Source organism: Rissa tridactyla, chromosome Z, assembly GCF_028500815.1.
Source record: "Rissa tridactyla isolate bRisTri1 chromosome Z, bRisTri1.patW.cur.20221130, whole genome shotgun sequence".
In the NCBI taxonomy this organism is placed as follows: domain Eukaryota; kingdom Metazoa; phylum Chordata; class Aves; order Charadriiformes; family Laridae; genus Rissa; species Rissa tridactyla.
Window position 1 is genome coordinate 17517121 of NC_071497.1, and position 26346 is coordinate 17543466.

At 50.2% G+C, this 26346-nt stretch overlaps 3 protein-coding genes across 4 annotated transcripts in view; 2 read left to right on the forward strand and 1 right to left on the reverse strand.

Moving 5' to 3' along the window:
• Nucleotides 1-1068: 1068 nt before the first annotated feature.
• On the forward strand, nt 1069-3303 carry CDKN2B (cyclin dependent kinase inhibitor 2B). Its single transcript, XM_054186916.1, has 2 exons — nt 1069-1356; nt 2751-3303. The coding sequence occupies exons 1-2, from the start codon at nt 1216-1218 to the stop codon at nt 3012-3014; spliced, it is 405 nt and encodes a 134-aa protein (XP_054042891.1). The 5' UTR covers nt 1069-1215; the 3' UTR covers nt 3015-3303.
• A 4139-nt stretch (nt 3304-7442) lies between these two features.
• Nucleotides 7443-17461, forward strand: LOC128903034 (cyclin-dependent kinase 4 inhibitor B-like). Its single transcript, XM_054186914.1, has 2 exons — nt 7443-7706; nt 16137-17461. The coding sequence occupies exons 1-2, from the start codon at nt 7443-7445 to the stop codon at nt 16443-16445; spliced, it is 573 nt and encodes a 190-aa protein (XP_054042889.1). The 3' UTR covers nt 16446-17461.
• An 8160-nt stretch (nt 17462-25621) lies between these two features.
• MTAP (methylthioadenosine phosphorylase) overlaps nt 25622-26346 on the reverse strand; it is a 35845-nt gene continuing 35120 nt past the window's right edge. For both annotated transcript variants that reach the window (XM_054185933.1, XM_054185934.1), the window contains exon 8: nt 25622-25756. In XM_054185933.1, the coding sequence (XP_054041908.1) occupies nt 25691-25756 (66 nt within the window). In that variant the 3' untranslated portion in view covers nt 25622-25690. The remainder of the gene's footprint in view (nt 25757-26346) is intronic.

Consider the following 26346-nt stretch of genomic DNA (forward strand, 5'->3'; position numbering starts at 1 on the left):
AAAAAGAAGACAATTGGCGATACGGAGTAGGATTATGATTGCAGACTTCCCAAGAGAATGAGCAAAAGATCCTGTGTATCTCATAGATCCCATGTATCAAAGGCTGTGTCCATGTGCTACAGTGAGGAAACAGGTAACTTCCATGACACTTCACAGTGAAAGAAGCAAGGGCGCTTGTGAGCTTCAAGAAGCAGCGTTGTGCAGCCTACCTGAATGAAGAAAAAAAGCGAGGAGCTCTGAATGAACAAAGCGAGGAGCTCTTACTTCCTCTGTCCCCCCGCACAGCACCGTGCGCCGCACGGCCCAAAAAACCTTTAGCTCCGCGCTTGGTGGGTGACTCGGTGGGTTCCGCAGAGGATATTTTTCCTGTCACCCAGGGGGGTCCCCCCCGCGGCCCCGCGGGAGCGGTGGATGACAAAAGCCGGTGGTTGACGCGAGGGGCGGCCGGGCGCGGGCCGGCAGCGGCGGGGGGGAGGAGCTGTCCGTGGTGCTGCCACCGCCCCGCGCCCCCCCGCCCCGCCCCGCCCCGCCCCGCCCCTCCCCGCCCCGCCCCGCCCCGCCGCTTCCCACCGCCCCCCCCGCCGCCGCTCTTCCCCGGGGCTGGGTCCCCGCCAGCGCCTTGTCATGCCGAAGGAGACCTCGCCCGTCCTGCGCCGCCTTTGTTTGGAGGAAAGGTTCAAAGTCTTGACCTGGTGCTTCTTTTTTTATTTAAAAAAAAAAAAGTAAAAAAAAAAAAAAAAAAACATAAAATGGAGAGACCGCCCCGACGCCCGCCCGGGAGCCCGGCCCTCCCGGCCCTGCGAGGGCAGCGCAGGGCGCTCCGCCCCGCGGGGGCAAGGTCGGGGGCCGGCCCCTGGGCTCCGCTCCGCCGCGGTGACGGTGACACGGGCTCAGGGACGAGGCGGGTCCCGCGGGGCCGGGACGGGGCGGAGCGGCACCGGCTGTGGGGAGAAAAAAGCGGCGGGAGGCTCCGCCGCGTCCTCGGCAGGCGGAGGCGGCCCCGGCGGCGGCACCGCGCAGCGACCTCCGGGCCGGGGCCGGGGCCGGGCCGGGTCGCGCTGCCCCGGGCTGCCAGGTGCGCGGAGCGGCGGCGCCGGGCGCTCCCATGGGCCGGACCCCCCGCGCGGGCCGCCATCGCCCCCAGCCCCGAGCAGCGGCTGCAGCGCTCCGCGGAGCCCGGCCACCGGCGTGCGTGAGGCCGGGGAGGGCCGGGGCATGGCGCGGCGGGCGGGCAGCACGGCGGCGGACGAGCTGGCCAACGCCGCCGCCCGCGGCGACCTGCAGCGCCTGAGGGAGCTGTTGGACGGCGGGGCGGACCCCAACGCCGTCAACTCCTACGGCCGGACCCCCATCCAGGTAGGGAGGTCCGGGAGGGGGGTGCGGGCGGCGGTGGGGGGGCAGCGGCCCCTCCGCGTCCGAGGAGCGGCGGCGGCAGCGCCGGGGCAGCCTCCGGCGACGGCCGCCCCCCGACGGCTGGGCTCGGCTGTTGCTTGAGCGGCGGTTCCTGTCGCCTTTCTGGAAAGGAGAAAGTCTGCGACGGCCGCAACAGAGAGGTTTTAATCTTAGCAACCCTTGACTTTATTTTAACCAACTGAGATAGGATGACTCAAAACCGAGAACTTTAATGCTCATCTCGCAATAAACGTGCAATAAAAAGTAAGGAGTCGCCTTTTCAGCAAGAATTACCCTTTCGTCGTGCCTCGTCTTCTTCTGTCTACGTCTATTACTATTTGTCCTTTCCTTTCCCATGAAAAAAGTATATTCCCCGATTCTCACGACATATTCACTGACCCTTACGAGTGGAAATAATCCGCGTGCGGTAGCCTTGCCCAGCAGACCCTGCAGGTACAGAGCTAGAAGTCCCCCTGGGGCTCAGTCCGCCCACATTTTACAGTCGCGTGAAGTGGTAGATAGATGTAGTGCCCGGTGGAGTCGTACGTACTAGATTTATAAAGCCGAGTAATTTCCGAGGTAGTTATAGCCAGCTTCTTCTTAGATTTTCGAAATAAAACGAAACTGGAATAATCTGAGAAGCTATATTTAAGTTTTAAGGCCAGTCCTTCCGAAACTCTCTCCTACAAAATGTCGGTATTGCATTTCACTCGAAACACGTATCTGTTGCCGTCCTCCGACATGTTTTGTTTCCTGCGCACCTTGGCGCAGCAGGGATTTAGCCCATGCGCTGAACGCACTGCCGGGTGCGCGGGGGGGAACGCAGGTTAGAAAACGGCGAGCCGAAGGGGGAGGGCTCCCGGGCATTTTAGTGCTGCACTGTGCAGGGAAGTCGGGCTAAAAGTGCGTTTTTCAGTCTCTCCGGGGGGCAAGGGAAGCGCGGGCGCCGCACTGTGGGGAGGGTAGTTTCCGTGCACACGAGCGTCCCTTTGTTAAGGGCCCCCTGGAAAAGCGTCCCCGGTGAGAGCGGGACGGCGGCAGGCCCCCGGGAGCCGCCCCACCGGCACGGCTCCGCGCTGGCCGTTGCAAAGCGGCCCGGGACTTGCCCTCGGCTCCTGCGCGGGGGTGCGGCGGGAGGAGGGCGAGCCCCTTCCCCCGGTCCCTCTGCCCCGCTGCCGGCTCCTGTCGCGGAGCAGCTCCGGCGCGGTCCAGTCCCGCACTCCCCCGTTCCCGACGGGGGTCCCGCACCCCTCTGACCCACCTCCTCTCCTTTCCGCGGGCGATCCCCCGCTCCCGCGGGGCCGAACGAGAGATCCCGGGCGGTGCTTGGGCGGCGCTGACGCTGTCTCTCCCCGCAGGTGATGATGCTGGGCAGCCCGCGGGTGGCCGAGCTGCTGCTGCAGCGCGGAGGCGACCCCAACCGCCCCGACCCGCGCACCGGCTGCCTCCCGGCCCACGACGCGGCCCGCGCCGGCTTCCTGGAGACGCTGGCGGCCCTGCACCGCGCCGGGGCCCGCCTCGACCTGCCCGACGGCCGCGGCCTCCTCCCCCTCGACGTGGCGGCGGGGGGCCCGCACGGACCGGTGGCCCGGTACCTGCGACATCCGCCGCCCCGCGCCTAGCCTCCTCCGGGGCCGCCCCCCTCCCCTAATTTATTGCCTCGGTAGACGCGAAGTCGAGCAGCACTCACGTGTTGTGAATAGTCCCCGGGGTCGCCTCTCCCTGCTCGGATGCATGAAGGACCGGTGGGATACGCATGGTTTTGTACGCTGTATTTTGCACGTTTCTGTATGTTATCCTGTACTTGAAATTGCACGCCCCTCCACGTTCTGTCCCCCTTCCACCCCCCCCCCGTTTCTTTGTTTTTTTTTTTCCCACACGAGAGTCCAAACACTGTGAAGAGAAATAAATATGAAGGAAAACCCCCGCGCAGAGATGGCACAATAAACAAATAAACCCTTCGTGTTTTGACAGGACGGCGTCTGGGCTTTCTGTTTACCCTCCTCCCCGGGTCCCCCCGCTCGCGTTTCCCAGCCCTCCCCGTCTGAAGGGGACGGAGGAGGCTCCGGGCTCTCCCGGTGCCGAGCCGGCTGTTCCCCATTTGGTTGGAGGCTCCGGCTAAATCGGACTCAAGGGGCGCCGGAGCCGATCTCTGCCTCACCCTAGCAACACCGGCCGGGACAGCGGGGAATTGAGGCTTCCTGATGCCATTGCGGCTTTGGCAAATACCTTCGTACAACTACGTACGGTGCTGTGCATGTCTGTGCATGGGCCCGGGGCGCATCCGTGGTTCTTCTCATGAATGTTGTAAACATGGGACCTGGAAGGAGAAAATAAAGAGCGAATTGTGTCTCTGCAAGCCCGATACCGCCCTCGCTTGAAGTGATAGGTGTTTTACCAACTTGCAGGTGACCTTCCCTGAGTTACTGCGAGTTTAACAGGATTTTGAAGAAATCATGACGGTTGCAAAACGAAGGCGGCGTGGAACTAAAAAAAGTAAAAACCGTACGTCCGAGCTTGGCCCCAGGGCTCCCCAAGCTGCTGGAAGGGTGGTGCGTTTGGTAAAGAAGCAAACAAGCCGCTGTAATAAGAAGTGGCTGTAACGACCGTGCTGCTGGAGGAGGAGCGGGGGCCGAGGGTAGATTAATTACCTGGGAGGTGACGATCCATCTTTCACTGGCCGCCCCGGCGCGGGGAAGCTGGGAGACCTTGCCTCCCTCTCGGACCCTACGCCGGGCAGTGCTCGCTCGTCCCGCCCGTTGAGGACAGAGAAGGGGAAGGATGGCGGGGCAGCGGGAGAACGCTCGTACACTTCCCCACAGCGAATCCTGGGCGCGCTGCAGAGCTGCCTCTAGACAATTACAGGGGAGAAAAAGGTTCTCTTCGTTTTGCATTCCTACCGAGTGTCCAACTCCTAGTTATTTCATACATAGGCATTAAAAATAATATATATGCTTTTATATAACCTATTGGATGACGTAATTTATCACAACACAGTTTCATACAAAGCGTGCTTTATAATTACTTTGCATAAGTTGGCACGCTATTAATATGTAGTTATGCCGTTTATGTGCGTTAAACATCTATGTAACACCTATATTAAAATATGCATAATATGCGTACATATAAAAACATTATGATTATGTATAAAGCCTACGTATTTGCTTATGAATTATTTTTATATGCTTATGTTTAATTATAACTACATTATATGCATATAAAATATGTACAAAGCCTCACATTATATTTAGTCTATGTTCATGCTTGTTTATTATAAGAACGCCTAGAATATATATTTTATACATATCTTTAAGTAGGAAATACATAAAATTAGAATGTGCGGTCATAACACCTTATGAAATTGTGCCGTATTCTGTCTTAGCGCACAGGATAGCCATAAGATAGCCAAGGACAGCACTGGGAACAACAGCAGTCAAGAGCCTGCATCCTATGCCTGATGGAACTGGCATGGAGCCAGGACCAGACATAGAGATAGGGCAAGGCTAGAACCCCACCACTCTCTCTACAGAAAAGTAAGGGTCTAATAATCCACGCTTCCAACCCTAGTTAGACCAGTATTCTTATTTTTAAAAAGTCGGTTTCTCCACGAACTGGAATTCTATTTAAAATTTTTAGTATCTCCCTTACGGCTTATGAAACAACAATAATAACAACTGTAATAACAAAAATACTAACAACTATAATAACAGCAATAATGCTAACAAACAGCACTGCTAACAAACAGCACTGCTAACAGCAATAATAACAACGCATAAAACCGGCAGGGAAATAACAGACTTTTCTAGGCTGGCCGCACCAAAAGAACAGAATATGCCCTCAAAACCCAGCAGGGCTAAATGCCGAATGGCTATATAAATGTGCCTGACGCCGCAGGTGCGGAGCCCCTGCCCGGGCCAGGCCCATGGCGGGGGGTACTCACCCCACGGGAGAGTGGGGGTCCCCGGCACCATCCCGCTCGGCTCCGGAAGCTTCCACCGGCACCTTTCCTTCCGGCAGCGGCATCGGCTCCAGGTCTTGGAGTCCTCCCTGGGAAGAAAAATAGTGATTGTTAGCAGCAAGCAGCAGCAGGAGCAGCAATACACATTTCGAGAAAGCCCGAAAAGCGTTAAAGTTTAACGTGGCAGACAACCCGCGCTTTTCATTTTTAATATCGTAGCTGTAATTGAGGACGTGCGCACACACACATACACGACCTGGGCGCCCTGGGCACGGCGAGGTGCTCCTGTGGCCCGGCTCGGCCATGCATTCAGCGTTGGTGGGTATTTGGTTTCTATTGCCACAACTGTCAGCTCATCCTCCCACCGCCTCCCCGGCACCTGCACCGTACACCCGGGCAGGCGTTCATTTCGCTCTCTTTTGCCTTGCCTGTGGCGGACGAGTCGCCACGGGAGGGGGAAAGGAAAGGAAGAGGAGCTGGGGAGGGTGGGGTGGATAAAAATAAATAAATAAATAAATAAATAAATAAAGCATCCCTCGAAGAACTGTTTTCATTTCGAAATGGCTGTTTTCACTCACTCATTTCCCAGGCTTGAAATCGGACTCAGTCCAGGAGAAAACATTACAGGCTCTTCTTCATTAGCGCCGCTGTTAGGGTTTTACTCTGTGCCCAGGCAGAAGAAGGAAACTTCTATCGACATCGGCGTTACTACTGTTTGTCCAGCCGAGAGAAGGAGGTGTTTGTTACGGAGGGGGGGTGTTGCATAAGCATATATTCACCAGCCCGCCCCGGGACTCCCCGCCACCCACCCCCGGAGCCTTCCCTGCCGGCTCCTTGCAGTCCCTGCGCATCCCCGGTTCCGCGCCCAGCCGTGCCGGGCCCCGCCGCACCGGGGGAGGGAGAAGATGCGCCCGCAGGACCGACACCTTCCCTGCCCATCACTCTTCCCCGCGCCTCGCACGGAGGTACCCCGCAGCCTGGGAGGGGGGGTGCGCCGACAGAGGGGCTCCCGGCGAGGTGGGGAGGACGAGGTGGGGGGAAGCGGGACCCCCACTCTCCCCGCCACACAGAGATGCTCTGCCGGGCGGCGGGCCTCACTCAGCACCGTCTGTCGGGGGGCTCGGAGCCCCTCCGGCCGGGAGGGAGCCAGAGACGGCCCGGCGGGGCGGGGGAGGGGGCGCCGGCAGGTTGCTCCGGGCTTTTCAGCACTTCTCTGCTGCTTCCCCCCCACACACCCCCGCTCCAAAATCTCACCCTTCAAACGGAAAACAAAGCGGTCCGGCAACTCGGAGCACGGCCGGGGAGAGGGTCGGGGGATAAGAAAGAGTTAATTACCCGTTTCGGTTACCGGCGGGGGGAGACGAGATCCGCTTTTTTTTTTTTTTCGCTCCGCTACGCAACGGCCCCGCGTCGCGTTCAAATGACCATGTGACAAGGAAATAGCTGCTCGCCCGGGCCAATACTGGCCTGCGCTTTTAAAGCGGCAGGGATCCGCTAGCCGCCTCCCCTACAGGGTACCAACGCCGCCCCCGGGGGGACGGGCGGGGGTCGCGGTGCGCCGGGCTGCCGTAGCCCTCGCCCCGCCAAGGGGCTTCCGAAGGGAGCGGCGTCCAAAACCAACGGAGCAACAAGAAAAAAAAAAGACCAACAACAAAATAACACACACACACACACCCCCAACCGGAGCGGGAGGCGGCGTGTTTGGAGGGGACAGCCCTGGGGGGGGGAGGGCAAGGACATGTCGTCAAGGCTTTATTTGAAAGCAGGGGAGCGCCCTGCGATTGGCCGCCCTTCACGCCCGTTTGGTGGTGGTGCTCCTCGGGGCCACCCGGTGGGAGGGGAGAGGAGCCGGCGGCCTCCCCCGTCCCCATCCCCCGCCGCCCCGTCCTCCTTCGCCCGCTTTCGAGGCGGGAGCCATCATCATGGGAGGCGTTTAAGGGCAGAGGAGGAGGGGGGAGAAGAAGGGGGGGGAGGGAGGGAGGTGAGGCGAAATGGGGAGTAGAAATTAGTCAAACGGAAAACAACAAAAAAAAAACCAAACCAAAAAAAAGAAGAAGAAAAAAAAAAAAAAGAAAAAAATCCTCTCCAATGAATGGAGGGTGAGGGGGCCGATTCACCGGTGGGGCCCTGCCGGGGAGGTATTTCTACCTCGGCACACCGAGGGCTCCCCCGCACCCATGCCCCCCCGGATAAGGTGCACCGTCCGCTTCGGGCGCTCCCGCAGCCGGCGGCGGGCCCGGGCGCTGGGCTGGCGCATCCTCCGCCGCCTCCTCGGGGCGCTGGGCCGGCGGCCGCCGCCGCGCCTGGCTCTGCTGCTGGTCCTGCGGCGGAGGCGCCGCGGGAGCCCCCGGCCCAGGTAGGGAGGGCCCCCACACCGGGGACCGGGGCTGCTCTGGGGTTGGGGGGGGGGGGGGGGAGTGCGGCGGAGGTCGGGGGCCGGGAGCGGGAGGCGGTGGCGGCAGTGGTCGCCCCGCGGAGTATCGGGTGCCCGCCGCTGCCCGCGGTGGCCCGGCCGCGTCCGTGCAGCGCCGCGGAGCACCCTCCGCGCCACATGCTCAGATTGCACCGGGAACACGTGAGGTTTGCACAGGCGTGGGGGTTATTTTTGTTATTTTTTCCCTATTTTTTTTAACGCAATAGAAAACGACAGGTTCTTGAAAAGTTACTGTGACTTATTTCTGCCTTTGCTCTCTCCGCGTCCCCCCCCCCCCCCCCCCCCCCCCCCGGAGAAGTTTTTCATTTCTTTTTCTCCCGGGCTAATTTAGAAGAAATAAACCCACCAGCCCCTATCAACATTTGCAGACGGTTCCTTGCGAACAAGGAACATAATGCTCTGAAGAGAGAAAATGGCCACTGTTTCGTGTGTATTGCTTTCCACTGTTGTAAATGACAGCGAAATACAGTGGCCTGTTTTGCCTTCCCTTACTGTTATATAAATATGCGCAATAAGGGTCAGAGCAGCCGAGCAGCGTCAGAAAGAGTAATTAAAATACACACGTGTAAAGGAGCATGAGAGGCATTTTTAGAGACTTTTTCCTGATTGCACAATGCAAAATCGTATTGTTGTGGATCTGCACGGCGCGGCTTAGGCCTCGATCATTACACATAATTAAACATTTAATGAAAAATAAAGCGAATATTAATTTTCATGGGTATTCGAGCATTGTTCCACAAAATTCTCGTAGAAGGTCATTAGAGGGTTCCACAACCTCCTCTATCCAGAGCACAGACTGGAGAAGGACAGATGTAGAAGAGAAGGAAATAGAAATATTTGCCTGAAAATACCTACAAAAATAGAGATTATATATTTTTGTGTATATATAAATATACGTAAAAAAAATTAACCCTTCAACTATAGGACTCGAGGTGTGGAGATAAAGAAATTCACAGTTTGCCTGCACTAGTCTCTGGTTGGATCACTTTCAGCGCCTTTCGAATATCAATTGTGGGGAGATACACACATACATACACTTGTGTTTATATATATATGTATAAAAATCAGAAACAATACCCAGTATTCCTTGCTACCTTCAAATCCCATGGGGTTTTTGTATTTCTAGTAGGCCGAATTTCTTCATCTTATACTAAATGGGGGAAAAAGAAACTATAAACTCTGGCTGACCTGAAATGCACGAATCTCGAGTACGAAACATAAATACGAAGGTGCTGATTATCTCGAAGTAAATTAGGTGTAGCAAGGACAAGACACTCTCATTGATGAGGCAGTGTGGCTTTTTTTTTTCCTCTCTATTTCCACACTTGCTGTAAATACTGCTCTTTTTTTTTTCCTTTTGCTTTGCTTTTATTTTTTTTCTTTTCTGTTTTTCCTTTTTTCTCCCCCCCACCCCGAGCTTTTCATCGGGTAGACCGAGTTCTTCTAAAATGCCGGTTAGGTCTAAAATAGTCACTGAAATTTGCTGAAAATCTGTTTCTGAAGGGGCTGGAGAGGGGTAAGGAAAGCGTGTGTGTTTAATCTAAAAAAAATATGAGATTTTTTTTCCCTTTTGCCTAACCGCACTCTTTCCATAATAGGGTGTAACAACATTACAGTCACAAAAGTAATGCAGAAATATTTTGGCAGCTCGGAGACAGGGAACCCCGAACCCGTAGTATTTCAGGCCACAGTCTGCAGCAAGACGGTGGCTTAATATTCGGATTAGGTGCAAATCTATTTCGGGGGGGGGGGAATAAATTTGGCAATAAAGGGAAAACAGCTCTTTTTGCCCTTATTTCCTATTTAGAGAGACGGATCCTACTCTCAAGCTTTGCTCAAAATCACTTTGCTTGATTAAATAGACAGAATGAAGAAAAAAAATGTCATGCCCCGAGCAGTGCGAGAAAGGCGGGGAGGGGTGTCTTTCGTTGAAACGGAGTCCACGAAGCTGCTTCTGACCCCCGAGAGGGTCCGAGACAGGGAATGACACTGAAAATCTGTCTGACTGAGGCGACCCTGCAGCCACCCACCCGCCCAGAAAACCGGGCACGCCATGAGATATTTCACTTGCCACCTCTAAACGTAGTTATTTCTTAGGACGATGGGAGAGGTTTTATTTGTTTTGCCTTTTTGAGTGTGCGTGTTTATCTGTTATTTGTCTTCGCTTTGCTGTTTGTTTTTTAAGGAAGGGAACATTTCTCCTGACGAACGCTTAATTACTTTTTGTAAACTCTTAGGTGATTATCCAGAACCAATTAGGTCATTTTACTTTCCGATGACTCCATAGCCCAAAACGAGGGACCGAAATAATACGCATCTAACATTTTCTGGAAGGTTTCTAATAAAAAAGTAAAAATATCTAGGGATATTTTCACAGTTATTTCCGGCAGCATATTACATTCAGAAATGCGCTATGTTGAAGTTTATATCACACAATTTGGAAAACAGAGACAGAAGAATTTATTATTTATTAATGCAGGTGGTTAAGTTGTTTGTTTCTATTTGGGGTTTGTTTGGGGTTTTTTGGTTGGTTGGTTGGTTTTTGGGGAGTGGGGTTTTTTGCGTTTGGGCTTTTATTTTTTTTGGGGGGGGGGTCATTTTTATGTTCAAAATACAAGTTTATCTCACAAGTTATAAAGGTCTAAAATTAAGGTGCTAGATTTTCCTGTTCTTACACAATATGTGTAATGAGGGAAATTATCTTTGCAAATATATTAATATTTTAAACCGAAGAGAACGACACTTTCAACTATTTCTTTTCATCGGCTTTTCTTCATTTTTAGCATAACTCCAAACAATTGATTTTTTCGCCCCTTAATTGTAAATCAGGCTACTTCCATGCAACCTCTCCATTGCACCCCCCACCCCTGCCTTTCCTGCACCTTTTTTTTTGCCTATTTACAGCCGAGGAAATCCTAATATTTTGTTCTCTGTGGTTTGTATCTTTGTAGTATTTAATTAACCCTAAATTTATTACCGAAATATTCGTTAGATGATAAAATAACTCACGTAAATGTTAAATGCTGTAAAATACCTTTTTTTTTTCCTTTTTTTTTGTCATTAAAAGGTTAGTACTTGCTAAGCCTTAAACAGGGCGTAAGGTGGCTGGTTTTAGTAACTGAACATTACCTTTTCTGTCCTGTATGCTATTATTAAAACATCTCAGAACAATTTGCAGGATTGGTGTACTGTAATATTAAAATGGATCTGTTTTCAGTGTCAAAGATGTGCATTGTTGAACAGCGACTTTAAAAAGAAATCAGACGAGAGATGTAGGACAGGAAGACTTCTTAACGTGGAACATTTTTTTTTTCTTTCTTTCGTGAAAATATCTTTGCAGTAAGGTTTGTTGGGAAGAGAAGGTGGTTTCTCCTGCCTCAAGATACAAGTATGATACAAGGGTCCTTTTCAAAACACATCATCAAGGGCTCGTCTATTATTTCCCCAACTTCAGATATGACCGTGTGTTGTTATGTTTCGAGTATTTTGAGGTCGTTTGGTGGTACCATGATTGTGCAAAATAGGATTTGCATTTGGAGGCGGGGGGGGATGGATATTAGTATGACTTCAGTAATGTAACTTTAAATTGTGTCATTTTAATGGTACACTAGCTTGATAAGTGATTTGGAGGGTCAGTAATCGTTAGCACGGGACCGTATTTGCTGTTTTACGCCATTCTGCGATTTCGTGGTTTTTCACGGATTTTAGCAGGGATGGAAATGCAGACAGGCCATCTGACTCCTCTAGTAACGTCTTTACTTACAAATGTGTTGACGTGTGAGTGTATACATTTTTTTATACTTACATATTCACAAAAAGACACATATGCATGTATTTATACACGCACACAGATGCATAAAATACCCTAGCGATACTATTTCACAAAAAGTAAAATTAGCCAGCGATAATACGCAACCCTGCCGCTCCTCAATATTGATTTGAAATTTCAAGACACCTGACACATGTAACCAAGGAGGTTGTCTCCTTGGATTTATCTCTACGTGGCTACCCTTAATGGCAGAGAGCACACGAAGGACGGGAGGGCACTTTGCCTGTTGGGTGGGGGATCCTTTCCTCTTAATTTCACACACTTTGCGGACTTTTAAAAAAATCCACTTTTAAAGTTTATTTGGTTTTGTTTGTTTGTTTGTTTGTTTGTTTTATTTAATCGCCCGCCAGCCCCGGGCCCCACTCTCCACCATGCGCTGCAGCAAAGCCACGGTGGGTGGGAACCCGTCGCGGGTCCCTCATCCCACCCAAGCCCCCTTCAAATGTGGCACCTTTCGACATTTGACGCCACTTTCCGCAGAAACCTGGGGAACCCCCGACTTGTTGCCGGGGGCAATAAATTTGTGTTTATTTCTCCTCATCCAAGGATGCCCCTGCCTTTCGGCCGTCGGTACACGTAGACATAAAATCGTCGTTTTTCCCCTTTCGCCCCGTTCCTGTGCCCGGGCGGGGGCGGCGGGGGCGGGGGGGAGATTAACGCCGAAGGGAATAAAGGTGCATCTGCGCGGCAGATACTGCTTCTGTGGCAATCGCACCGGATTTCTGCAATTAAAAAGAGGAAAATGGGGAACTGACACGGGAGGGAAGAAAAAAAAAAACCCAAACCAAACAAACTAAAAAACTTCCTTAATCTGTTTTCTGTATTTTCGCACTTCACTGTCCGACCTCGGCGGTGGCTCCGAAACCCCCCACCCTCCGCATCGCTCTGCGGGAATGCCGGAGCCTTAAACTCCCCCCCCCCACCCCCCCGCCCCTCTCCTTCGCCTTGCCTCTTGCCCAGCCCCGCCCGTAGCTCCGAGCTGCCGGAATAAATCCTCCCGCGGGCGCCGGTGCTGACACCCCGCTCTCCTCGTAGTGGGGGGGTCGTCTGGGAGGGAGTGGGGGTGTCAGGGCAAGCCGCCTTGTCCAGGAGGGATGAGTGAGAGGGCGGAAAGCTGCGGGAGGAGTCAGGTGCTTGGTTTTTTGGGCTTCACAGCGGCAAGGCGAGGCCCTGGCCAGCCTCTGGCTGCCGGGATGGAGCCGTCCGTCTCTCCCCTCGGCAAGGCCGGGGGAGAAACGGTGCTCTTCTGCCCTGTGCCGTGAGGCGGGTGGCAGCCTTCCCGCGGGCACGGCTTTCTTCCTCATCCGGGCCGACCGCTCCCGGCCGGCGGCGGCACGGAGGGACAGACCCCAGACCCGTGGCTTGGAGGGGCTCGGGGCGGGGCAGCCCCTCCCGCCCCCCCTCCCCCAGCTCCGGAGGCAGAAGCCAAAACTATCCCTCGGATCCAAATACATCCTCGGGGACAAGGGTCCCCAGGAAGACTCTGAAGTGTCCCCCCTGCGCCCGCCCCACACAAGATAACTGCGGTGCGTCCCACCTGGCAGCCCGGGCAGCCCCGAGAAGCCTTTTGCCGGTGAGGCTGCGCCCCGCTCCCCTGCCTTCAGCCCCCCGCCCCGTGGTAAAGGTTGAGGGGGCCAGGGATGCGGCCCCCGTTCCCCTCCTTCTCCCGCACTGACGGCACCCCCAGAGGGAGGCAGCCCCTCTCCGGGGGAAGGAGGCGGGGGCGGTGTTGGTTGTGGTGGTGTGGGATATGAAATCGCGCTCCCCCGTGGCGGTGCCGAGCTTCCCCCGGCTCTCAGCTTGGGGAGCAGACTGCCGGCACCCCGCCGTCCTCCGCCCCCCCCGCCTCCCCGGTACCCCCCCCCCCCCCAAGGAGGCTGCGCGGATTTTAACGTAGTCACCAACACCGCGCGCGGAGCCGGGGGCGGGGCGGTATGCTGCAGCGCCCTGGGGGGGTCGGTAGGGCAGTACGCGGGGGCCGGGGGCCTCCTACCCCCCCGGTGGGGTGGGCCAGGGGGCGGCCGCTGCCCTCGGGGAGGAGGAGCCGCGGCGCGGTGAGGTCCCGGCCGAGGGGAGAGGGAAAAGCCGGTGGCGGCCGCGCGGTTTGGGCCGTCGGGGGGCGATGGAGGGGTCCCCCCGGGGAGAGGGATCCGGTGACCGTCTGTGCAGCGCCGCCGCCCGCGGGGGACCGCGAGGAGGTGCGGAGGCTCCTGGACGCGGGCGCGGATCCCAACGGGACCAACTCCTTCGGGAGGACCCCGCTCCAGGTAGGGAGCAGCGGGGAGTGTGGAGGTGGCGGGCGGGGAGCTTGAGGAGGGGGGTAGCTGTCCTCTGCCACGCTGGCGGAGGGGAGGGGGGAGGGATTTCATGTTTTGAACGAATTTTTATTGTTCTTACCGGACTCGGACTCCAGCCGCAGCTGCCTAAAATACAAGAGGGTGCTTTTCTGAACCTTCGCCCTCCTGCAAATACAAGGTGGAATCCAGAGGGGCGCCGCTGGCAGCAAACGAATTATGGTAGAGGATACTGAAAAGGAGAAGTGGGACTGCAAAATCGGTTTCCAGATGGGTGCAGGGAGTTGATTGCACTTCGATCAACTTTTCTTGCTTGTTTGTTTGTTTTAAATATAGCCTTAACGGGCCTTTTTTCCCCAAGGAAATCGAAGTGTGGTCCCATACTAGTATATTCATGTGAAAGAACGACACAGAAGACGGCGTAGCAATCGTCACAGTGTAGAAATTGTAACTTGAAAATAGTATTAATAGTCTTCACTATTATTACTAGTATTTTTAAATCTATTCACTATTCATCAATAGATGTAATATTGATAGATAGATGTAATAAGGACTGGTGTGCTAGAAGTGTGTTATATTAATCGACATACTTAAGCTGAAAGTTTTTAAATGCTCATTGAACGATTCAGGTACTGTGATTTAAACTGGAGTTGTGTATGAAAAGGTTTTCTCGAGTTGTCATTTGAAGCAACATATTTAATGATTCACCAGCTAAACTGAACAGCCATTTTGGTCCTTGCACTTTATATAGAAAAGGAATATTTTTTTTTTAAAGTAAGTCACTCAGAAAGACTCTTAGAAAGTTATTCGTTTTATTTCTGTTGTAGGTTCAAATTCCAGATGAAAAGGGTCTCCAAGTCGTTGTAAATTTTCTCCTTCCTCCCCTCATTTCAGGGTGAGACTAAGTTCTGTTTCCCTTACCAGCACTTTGCAAAATGGCTGCCACTCTGACATGTGGACTCTTTCTATCTTTCTCAAAAACTTAACCTCTACAGGAATTTATGTATTGTGAAATTTATAAGCATTTTCACACTTCTATTATAAACAAAACCAAGTATTTGTAGTCCACAGCCAAATTCTCTGGAGAAAGAAAGTAATGAGAAAACCTATTGTCTCAAGATATTTTCTGCAGTGTTAAGATTCAATTTATGGAGGTTAAAATTCCATTGAAAATGACCAGGAGGATGCAGGAAATAAAACCCCCAGTGTCACTTTCTTTTGTTTGTTTGTTGGGGGGGGTGTTTGGTTTTTGTTTGTTTGTTTGTTTGTTGTGCTTCTGCACAATCGTGCATGATCAGACCTTACCAGAGCTTTCTGCTTTCGCTTTATCCGCAGAGTGGCATCAGGGTTCAGAAAGACGGTTTTGAGCATTACCCATGGGCGCTCAGCTGCTTTCCTTGGTCCTGTGAGAAGCAGCACAGGTTTAGCCAGAGCTGAGAGAGAGAAAAGCGGTAGAATTCAGGAGTGGGGTAAAACCATACCAAAAATAGGCGAACTGGTGCTGGGGAGGCTACAGCCAGCTGCCTTGCCCGGCTGTTCGTTGGTAAATCAGTAACGCATCCTAAGCGGCAGGAGGGATGCCTCAGGGCTCCTCAGGGCTGACACAGAATGCACAGTGTGTACATATATTTATGTGCATAATGTGTACATATATTTACGTACACACATATATTTATGTACGCAGTAACGCATCCTAAGTGGGAGGAGGCTTGACACAAGGCTCCTCAGGGCTGCCACAGAATGCACAGTGGGTACATACATTTATCTGCATAGTGTGTGCATATATTTACACCACACTATTTATGGTATAATAAAGGGTACATATATATGGTATATGTAAATGGCACATATATATTGTGTATATATATATGTATGCACCTGTGGATACCCCACAAGCACCATATATACCATGGCATATATAAATCGTATAAAATGTGGAACAGAACATACACGTACGTATTACCTCGTCTGGAAATCACGCGCATCGTAGCTAATATCTTAATTTATCGTGGAATCAGAGAATAACTCTAGTTGGTAGGGACCCACCAGCCTCACCGCGTACAGCTGCGCGCATTTACGCGGGTCAGGGCTACGAACAGCTGCCAGACGAAAACCAGGCACTAAAGACCCTGCCAGCACCCGCTGCCCCCCAGCCCCCTGTCTCCCCGCTCCCGGCTACCTCCGGCTACCCGCGCTGCCGGGCGGCGCTGACGCTGTCTCTCCCCGCAGGTGATGATGCTGGGCAGCCCGCGGGTGGCCGAGCTGCTGCTGCAGCGCGGAGGCGACCCCAACCGCCCCGACCCGCGCACCGGCTGCCTCCCGGCCCACGACGCGGCCCGCGCCGGCTTCCTGGAGACGCTGGCGGCCCTGCACCGCGCCGGGGCCCGCCTCGACCTGCCCGACGGCCGCGGCCTCCTCCCCCTCGACGTGGCGGCGGGGGGCCCGCACGGACCGGTGGCCCGGTACCTGCGACACTCGCTGTCCCTCCCCGCCGCCGCAGCGGGAACCGGGCCGGCCGCGGAGGGGGATGAGCGCTGACACGCCCCCACCGCTGCTTGTGTCCCCCGCTGACGCCCCCTCCCCTTAGATAGGTCTCCTCTCCTCCCGGGCGCCCGGCTGCTGCGGAGGGTCTCCCTCTGTCCCTCTCCGGCACCCCCAGGGCGCTCCGTGTCCTGCTTCTGCCAGGCAAGGCATACTGATGAATTTTCTAAGAAACAGCGGAAAGAACCGAAAGACGGCGGCGGGGAGCACTCCTGGTCCTTCCCGGTAGGCGGAGGACAAGCAGCAAGCGATTCTCCAGTGCTCCGAGGCGGGGAAATTTCGTCGTTTCCCCCGCACCATTTATTTTTAAATTGATGCGGTTTAGAGAAGTGAAAACGCTCTGTTTCCCTTAGCGGCTTGCTCACTGCCCTGCAATCCACTGCCTCGATCTCCACCAGATACTTGTCTTATTCACAGCGGTATTGATTTTATTCATGTTCACACAGTCCTGGAGAGCTTTGCGTTTTAGTGTTAGCTTGAGATTCTTCTCTATAGCGCTAGGAAATAGCGAACGCTTTAGTCATCCCGTTTAAAAATTTAATTCATCTCCAAATCTTCTCCCCTCATCACCCCGCTCAACTTGGAAAGTCTTAAAACATGTAACACTGAATGAGACTACAATTTGAGAATTACTGCCAATGTTTTGTATAGATGTATTCAGGGAAGGCTATCCATATGAGAAACCAATGGGTAGTCGTTTAGTTACCGGGTAGTTTTAACATTTGGGGATATCTCGTTGATTCAGAAGATCTGGCCAACGAGCTCGGTATTTTTAAGACAGCTTTCCATGTCTTTAAACCAGATATTTGGAAAAAAAACCCAAATGACTGGGCTTGGTTATAAATCTGAATTTCTTCACACGCATTGCCTCTGTTTTTCCTACGCGATTTCCATCATCCCCTCAATGTTCGTACCGCTGATGTATGATGAAATACCTGTTATTATTCAACAGTAAAGTATCAAAGAGGTTGGCTAAAAAGAATCCTTGTGTTCAACTATTAAACGATCCTGTACGCAGCACTACTCGGTGTTGGGCGGTGTTATTTATTTCCACTTTGTTCGTCGCTTACACTTTTTATGTCTGTGCATAAATACTTGTATGCACACACAACATGTTCACGCTGGTCGAATACACAGGGCTTAATACGCGGGTGTATATTATTCACGCACATACATACTCGAGTTAAAAGCATCCATCAAACTCATTAATTTCCGTATTTAAAACAACGCTTACAGAGCAACAGGAAAGATCGACTGCACTTCGTACTTTTGCATGACTTTACGATCTTTCTAAAAGCGGATTTTTTTTTTTATGTTTCGTTTCCTTATTAAAAAAAAACTCCAAACGATGGCAAGCACACATTACAGACAGAATAAGGCATCACGGGCGCCTGCTGTGCCTGAAGGTTATTTTTTTCCCGATTACCGCAGATACGTTGGTGTTTTTGTTGGCCGTGGGTTGCTCAGGGCAGGGATCGCGGCGCCAGAAGACGCGCTCCAATGCCCCGATTTTTTGCCTCCAGTTTACCAAAGAACGGCTTTCTGCCGCTCATTTTTTTAAAAAAATAGAAGGGGGAGGGGAAAAAAATATCTCTCCCCTCAAAGAAAAAGTGTTATTTCCTAGCCATTTCCTAGTTATTTCTCCCCAGAGGGCGTTCGCCGGGAGCGGGGTCAGCAAATCAGTCTGGGGCGAGGGCAGAGAGGGCGGGACGGGTGTGTTTTTCTTTTTCTCCCCCGGGCTGCATGCAGTCCAGCTCAGCCTTGGATGGTGGGGACCGAGAGCAGGTGGCGGTCACAGCCGTCCCCGCTGCCGGCGGACCCCGGGCGGTGCGGCGGGGCGCGGAGTATCCTTCCCTGCCTTCTACGGCCCCCGCTGCCCGACGGCTGCCCACCTAAGGAGCCCCCTTCCCCGCGGGAAGGAGGGTCAGAGCCCCGGCGTGTCCCTTCAGAAACAAGTCTGGCGGAGAGGCGTCCACAGCGGGGTGCCCACGGGGCTTTTCCACGCAGCCTTTCCCCGCCGGGGAAAGCCGTGCCGAAAGAACCTGACTTTCCCAGAGGCTTTGGCCTCGGAGCTGCCGAAGCCCAAAACTTCCTCGGGATGTCATCTGAAGAGAAGAGGATGACGGGTTTTGGGGACGGAGTCAGGCGCGGTGATTTTGGAGGCGGTATAAGTGCGGTAGGCGACGGAACGGGGCACGGCATTCGCCGGGGTGAACAACCCTCCTTTTACCGTGAACAGGGAAGGAAAGGAAGAATTCGCACTGCTTAGAAAAGTAAGCAAAAAGGTTTCTCCCTCCAGGTGTCCCGCCCAACCTCTGTGAAAAAAAATATTCTCAACTTTTTTGTCTCTATAAAAAGGTCCTTAAAAAGATAGGTTCGTCACGTTGAGGTAGCAGCTCTATGTTGCTTTCCTTTCTGTCGTAAATGTTCACTCTTTGGATAAGGATCCAGCAGCACTATGTATCACAAAGCACCCTTCAATTGTGTGTGAACGCCAGCACCTAGATAATTTCACTAGATGTTTTCCATTGTGGTATCCTCTGTCAAGCTTTTATTTTTTTTTTTTAAATAAAAATACCCTCAAGGTGTAAAGGCATTAGAAAAACATGCTGGAAATTTACTATTCAACACCATGACTCCCAAGCTTTAAAACAGGCATCGTCCTCTTCACCTACATTTAATAACGTTTATTGTGTCCAAGGGTCCATAGGCTTTGAATATTGCGTTCACAGCCTTGAAAGCTTCACAGAAGCGAAAAACAAAAAGCATTTTAGGAAAGAAAGTAATCACCTGACCTTGCTTCGGTGTGGTGGTGCAACATCCCCCTCCTCCCCCCGCCCCCCCTCCCTTCCACTTTTGGCCACTCGGTGATTGGTGCGATTCCCCATCCCTGGGCCACATACCAATTTAGAAATCAGGCTGACTTGCGAAAGCGTTAAGGCACTCCCCTATCTCACCTCGCTCCTGCTTCCCCTACCGCTTGGAAACTGTAATGACAATCATTCACCCCCCGACAGCCTGGTACATCTGTACCTGGATCGTGGCCCAAAGGGAGGTGATGCCAGTACTCCAAGATCTACCAAGTTCTGGACTTGCACAACTGGTGGAAAATACCAGAGTATCTCTTTGTCCGAGTTGGGTCGGGGTGGAATACCTGATGAAAGTCAATAATCTCGGACCCTAGAAGTAGTGATTCTAGTGAGATCCTTTGCGCTCTCCTGGATCACAGTGGGCTGTGGCCAACACCTCCCTGAGCTGAGATACTGCTCCGGCAAACATCTCGAGGATTGAAAGGCTGGGGCAAGTCAACTCACCTCGAGTCTCATTTACCGCCTGCTGAGCAACGCCGATGCGTTGTGAGAATGTACTCCACACTTGAAGAGGGAAATTTTAACTACATACTGGTGTTTCTCTTTCATCCACCTCTCTATATACACATTAGCTCTCACGAGTGTGGATGTTCTTACACTTTACTGGATCCATATATTTGTCTGTAAGGGTGTAAAAGGGGCACCCCTTGGCTCCTTGGAGTTGTATGTTGCAAAGGGACCTTTGGTCCTAGCAGTTAAAAACTTGCTTGTGTGTGTGTGACCCCTCGAGCGGTGTGTTTGTATGTTTGTGCTCTTAGGTGTATGTATTAATTTGGGATACCTTATAGTAAGTTAGTGTGAATTTTGCCATTCTAAAATCTGTAATTACATTGCTGTTCAATTATTTTGTTAAATCCTTGTAAATACCTAAATTGGTTAATTATTAAGTGCTGCTAAAACTTAACCTCTTGATCTACCTCAAATCATTAATGAAGTTTGAATTGCTACTAAATCATAACCATGTCAAATATTTCAATCTGCAGCACTGGGCCAAAGCTGTGTAAATACGTCAACCTCACTGGCCTATTTCCATAGAAAATAAGCCTCAAGCACTATGAGTCTCAGGAGGAAAATGGAAATGCTCAGAGCCCTCATAGAAGAGTGATGAATTTGGAGATGAGACAGGTAAGCCACAGGACCTGGTGCTGGAGAAAGGACCTCTGAAGACACTCATATCTTACTAGAGCTCTGGTGGGGCAATCACTCACAGCAGTAGAGATGAGGGGTGATATACTTAGTGATTCTAGATTTTTTTTTTTAAATCAGGTCTCAATCAGTCCTAATCTGACACTCACTGAAATAATTCACAGTTTTTCTTTTTCCTTTTTCTTTTTTTCTTTTTTTCCCTCTTTTTTCCCTCTTTTTTCTTTTTTTTTTCTTTTTTTTCTCTTTTTTTCCCCTACCCGAACTTACAGGAAAAAGAGGTAAGAATACTTTAAGATACTGTATGAAAAGACATTAAGACAGAACACTCTTTTTCTCTGTGGAAAAGAGGCCAGAGGACAAATTTATCTGCATTTCTCTCCCTTTGTTAACATGTATTCATAAGTACCTGAATGCTTTTTGTAGAAACACTTGCAAAGAAAGTGTTTCTGAGCTGGAGAAAGCCCAAGAAGGTAAACTGAAAAGAAAGGTGGTTGTTAGGAGTTGAAAACCAAGAACCTTGAAATTAGAGGCTTCAGGTTGCCTCACAGAAAGGTAGCCAGACGTCTGCCACTAGACCATGCATTGCTCTTGGTAACGAGCGTAAGCTCCGGACTGAGGGTGGGCTGTGAGAAGCTGCACCTACTGCTCCAGCCAGGGACTGTGCAACACAGGGAGAGGGTTTCCACAAAGGGCCAAGGGACAAAATATTTAGAGTTCAGCTCACACTGTCAGCAGAGGTCATGATATTAGAAATATCCTGCTTTCTTACCACCAAACTAGGTAGCTCGTGCTGCCGTTGATGTAGTCACTCTTCTCAGGAAGCAGCCTCCTACTTGTGACTTCTGAACAAAGACATTGCTACACGAGGAGGTGAGAGTAGTAATCTAGAACACCAGAGTCTCATCTCCCAGGTGGGGAAAGTCCCAAGATAACCATCTTTTTCTCTACGTGGTGCTGGTGGTTGACAGCACTGACTAGGCAAAAAGGTAAGAAAACAGTCATGTTGAGAGCTGTGGGGATGGAGCAGAGGCACAGGGTGTCCAGAACAGGGAAAAAAAGAGGCAGTTCCAGCTCAAAGAAGAGGTGCCTGGACAAAGGGGAAACAAACATGGCAGAGTCTGACAAAGCCTGAAGGGATGCACAATAGACATTTACCTCTACTCCACCCCATGCCAACCTGGGTCAATGCTTTTGTGTGGCTTCTAAAAAAAAAGGTCATTCCTGCAGACATCCAATGCACATGGCTGATTAGCAGCGGCACTCACAAGTAGACAGTCAACGCTGTTTGGTGAAAATCCTGGGAGAGAGGGCATCCCTTCCCTTCGGAGATCAGGCATTTGAACACTGTTAGCTTTAAATTTTTTTTACATCTGTTTTCACTTTGGCCTGAGCAGCCCAAGGGCCAGAGAAGGAATATAGAGTCAAGCCAAGGTACTAACAACACCATGGAGAGGAGAATTTGTATCAAGTGTGGACCAGGTCCAAGGACAGAGCTGATTCTGCTGTCCTCCTCACATGCACTTTAAGGGAAAAGCAACTCCTACCATCACCTACGTCCTATTGGCTTATCTTCTGGCTTATTTTCATGCAGATATAAAAGAATCATTTTTATATGTTTGACCATGGTATGAAAACAAATAAAATGTATTTCAGAACCTTCTGATGCATTGGATAAAAGCCCATACAAAAGCAACTTCCTATAAAGCACTAATTAATAAAACACAGAATCTAAGGTCAAATTAAAAGATTTCCATGAGATCAAATGTCTTCCTCCTTGTGCTAGAGGAACCATCCTGTAGGAAATGAAACAACTGGACAGACTTCATGTGTCCTCTAAGATACATCTCACTTACTACATGCACTATTCTTGGTTCCATATGTGGCTAAATCTGGGGATGGAACATTATGCCCAAACTACTTTTTTCTTTCTCTCTTTCCAAGGTGTACCTAGAAACCAGTGTTTTTTTAACTCATATTGTTCCCTTAAGCAATGCTATTCAACACTGTAGGCATTAAGAGATTCCACAGGTTTGCATCATCCATTTCTTTTCTACAGCTGTACAGAAGCACACAAGGTATCACAATTTATGAGTGTATTTCATTTGCACATGTGCTCCTTCTGTGTCTGTTTTCAGTAAATGTTTGTTCAGTTCTGTTCATAGCTAGCATGGTAAACTGTTTCACCAGACGTCAAGCTAAATAATTTCATGCTAAACAATGTGCAGAAGACACCTGATTCCATGAGGAATGCCTGGACGTTTGAAAATACTGAGAGGTGTATGCATCCAAAAAGGACATCCTGCAAACAGAACAGTCCAGCAAGCTAGTTCACAGAAATTATACGCAGAAGTTACTTTCACATTCTATGTCAGTCAACAACAATTTCTAGAAAATCACAGTTCACATAGCCATGGAAAAAATAGATGATGTTAATTAAAGAAAAATATGGAGATACTTCTGGATTCCACTCAGATTTATTCCACGTGAATTTAAACCATTCTGTTTTCTGGTATTGCTACTGAGACCACAAGGCATTTATCTCGCTCTCCCCTGAGTAGAAAACTGAGTCTGAAGATTCATGTTGTCACTCATACCTGCCTAAGGTTTCTGGAAGCAGGTTATGTATTCAGTGGTAGTCACAAGAGCAATAATGTTATTCCTTACTTTCATGAGGATAAAGTTGACAGACAATAGAAAATACAGGCACAGGGTTAAGTGTGGGCTTTCTTACCTACACAGAATCCTTTTACTCTCTTTCAGTAAAAACACCAAACCAGTGTTATTTTCTCCCATACATTTTAACAAAGATCAAGAGATCCAGACTGCCAGTTGTATGTTAGGAACTGGGCCATTGAACAATGACTTCACTGCTCATTTACAAGAATTAGTAGAAAACAGACAGTCCAAAGTTGGTTGTTTTTTGGATTTTTTTTTTTTTTTCAGCCTAAAGTTTTCCCCATAGAAATGGGGTCAATTCCAGAATCAGTTCAAGACTGCTGAAAACTAAATTGCTTTTCTTTTGGAGTGCAGTTCTGGGGCAGCTGGCAGACTTCATTTTTCACAGGTGATGTAAGGAAAAGCCTTTCCTCCTGCCCCATTGTGCTGATGCCATATTGCACTCTTTCACAACCTGCTTTAACTTGCTAATACGGTGGAAGCGGTTCCATTTTGGGAACGGGACTACATCTTTTTTTTTTTTTTTTTTTTTTCTGGTCCTGTGAACTGATGAAACCTGAAGAGGAGTTTGACGTGCATCGGAGCTAGAACGAAAATAAGCAGCAGGGAGGAGCAGGAGAGGTGGGGAACAGCAGGCCCATCAGTACACCAGATGCAGCGTAGAGAGTCGAAAAACCCCACCAATACCTGTGAATAATTCTAGACAGAAATCTTTGTAATCTCCTAAATTCATGCAGCTGGGCCTCCTCTATGACACCCTGATGTTCAGGCAGAAAATGCATTTCCAAGTACACATCTAGTCACGCATGGCTTTGCACCATAAACTGCCTGAGCCACCTCATAGCAAAGGTGGTGGAGAACTTGACAATTATCTAAATAAACAATTGCAAACTTCTGCAAAAGAGCAATTAAGTGTTAATTTCAATTCTTTTGCACTGTCCTGCTTCAGTCAGTACCGCGATGACAGTTGGGAGAGGAAGCAGTCGTTAAAACAGTTAAGCCAGAGTTTCCGTTTCCGGGCAGATCCTGCCCAGTGCTGAGCACCTCCTGAATGAATTTATCCTCTTACTGATACTCAGCTGGTTTCGATAAACAAAGTACTCTCTTACTGGTTACAGTTCTGGGAACCCCAACTGCTTTTTTGAGCAGTTGTCTGTTTTGAATACTAATATAAAAACTAAATTCTGATGTCACATGCCACCTGTGCCGATGCTGAGAGATGCTTTGGATGATAGTATGAAACAGCGTGAAGCATTAGCTAAGTGAAAATGAGATATGAGTGGTCAATCTCATGTCAGGACAGATCAATGTTATGCTGCACAGCATGATTTAGAGGAAAGAGAGAAAGGAGAGAAAGGGTAAATCCAATGGCTTGCCTCACAGTCTAGTTTGTGCCATATCTGAACCTGCAATATTGCATTGGCATTGGTACCTTACACTGTGAGCACACACGCTGAAGGATGCTCTGAGCGAAATAAATGGAGATCTCCTCCAAGAGAAAAGGACTTTGAAAGCCTTGGATAGCTGGGGTAAGCAAAATACAACATCCAACCAGTCATCGAGAAGCAGGGCAGGATACAACAGCACCTCCATGGTCAGACAGCAAACGCTCATCATAAAGTATGGGGTGCTGGCTGGGAACATAGACAAGGGTTGTTTGGGTCCGAATGCTACTGAGCCCAGACCCACAAGCCTCTTCCATCACAGCGGAAGGAGATCTGCCGCCTGTGACACGAGCACCGAGGTGCAGCAGAACTCCTAACGAATGCTGCCGTGGGGACAGCTGGACAAAAGCTCCTGCGAGTGGGTGGACGTCTTCCTCTGGCATTTGTTATTTGCATGTTGAACTCCCTCTGCAGTGGCACTTCTGCTTGCGGTCTGCGTGGATCTGGACAGTTCATGCAGTTCCTTTGGACACTGGCGGAAAATTTTACAAGGAAGCAGTTGTCTACTGATATGGTATTTCCCAGTCCTTGGCCAGTACTGGCATGCCTCCTGCTTTGTGCACCCGTGATGTTTAACAATCACTCACTTCCGTTCAGTCTCCCCTCTGTATACGTGCAGAAGAAAATTAGGCTTTCAGCATTTATTTCTAATACACCCACTGTTTTCCAGCTGCATTTCTCTATTCCCCCAAGGCAAATCCCAACAGGAGCATGAGCGACTGGCCTGTTCTTCAGCTCTAGGGATGATGTCTTTCCCCCAAAAGCCTTGAAAGCATTTAAGCTATAAAAATCAGTGCGTTAGTTGAGGACAATTCCACCAGCGAATGAGAAGTAGGCTTGAAAAATGTAAGGTTAAATTTCATTAGCTAAAACTTTACTAGGCTTTCCATGGTTCTAACTTATCTTGCATGAGACATGCAATTTTCTCACAGAGATACTTCATTTGCTTCAGCCCTCACTATGTAAGTACCTGTGTTGAAACAGTCACTGTTTAAATGAGGCTTTAAAATGTAAGAGTTTGTGAAACATCCACAGAGAAACCAGTCAGGTCTTGTTGAAAGCTTTTTTTAATGTTTGTAAGAGACAATATTTGGTATAGGAGATGTCAGCGTAAAACTGTAGCAGTAAGTGTATTCCAGGTTATGTTTAACACACAGAAGGCACAAAGTTTCTGTAAGAGAAGAAATGACAACCTTGAGAGGCATACATTTTGGAGGCTGAGATGTTTCAAAACTAGGCAACAGCAACAATTTAGCATCCCAGTCTGGTTAGCCAAAATCGGGCCAAGGCGTGATTTTCCAAGAACCTCAAGCCAATCTTTTTTAATGCTGATTCTGATGTTACGATATAGGAGCAGTGTCAATACTACGCACGAGAAGGTGGCACCCCAAGTCCATCACAGCAAATGGACTGAGGAGTGGTTAGAAAAAAAGTAAAATTGCCATGGAGAAACAGTCTAACCGAAGAGAGGTAATTTCCATCAATGGAGAGTCATTGTCTCACTCTTGTCAAACCACAGACATTCTGAGTCTAAGAACGGCCACTGTTCTCTGCTAGAATGTTTACTCGGGTTTAGTAATGCAGTACATTAAATTTGTATCTTCTTGTTCTCTATCATACGAGCAGTACTTCCTACAATAAATTTCATACCTTTCTCAGGACTGTTTAGAAAGACAATTAAAAATAGTTATTTGGCCTGTCTTCATATAATTAAACATTACCTGTGATTTTCTTGCCAGTTACCATCTTCATCATGTAGTC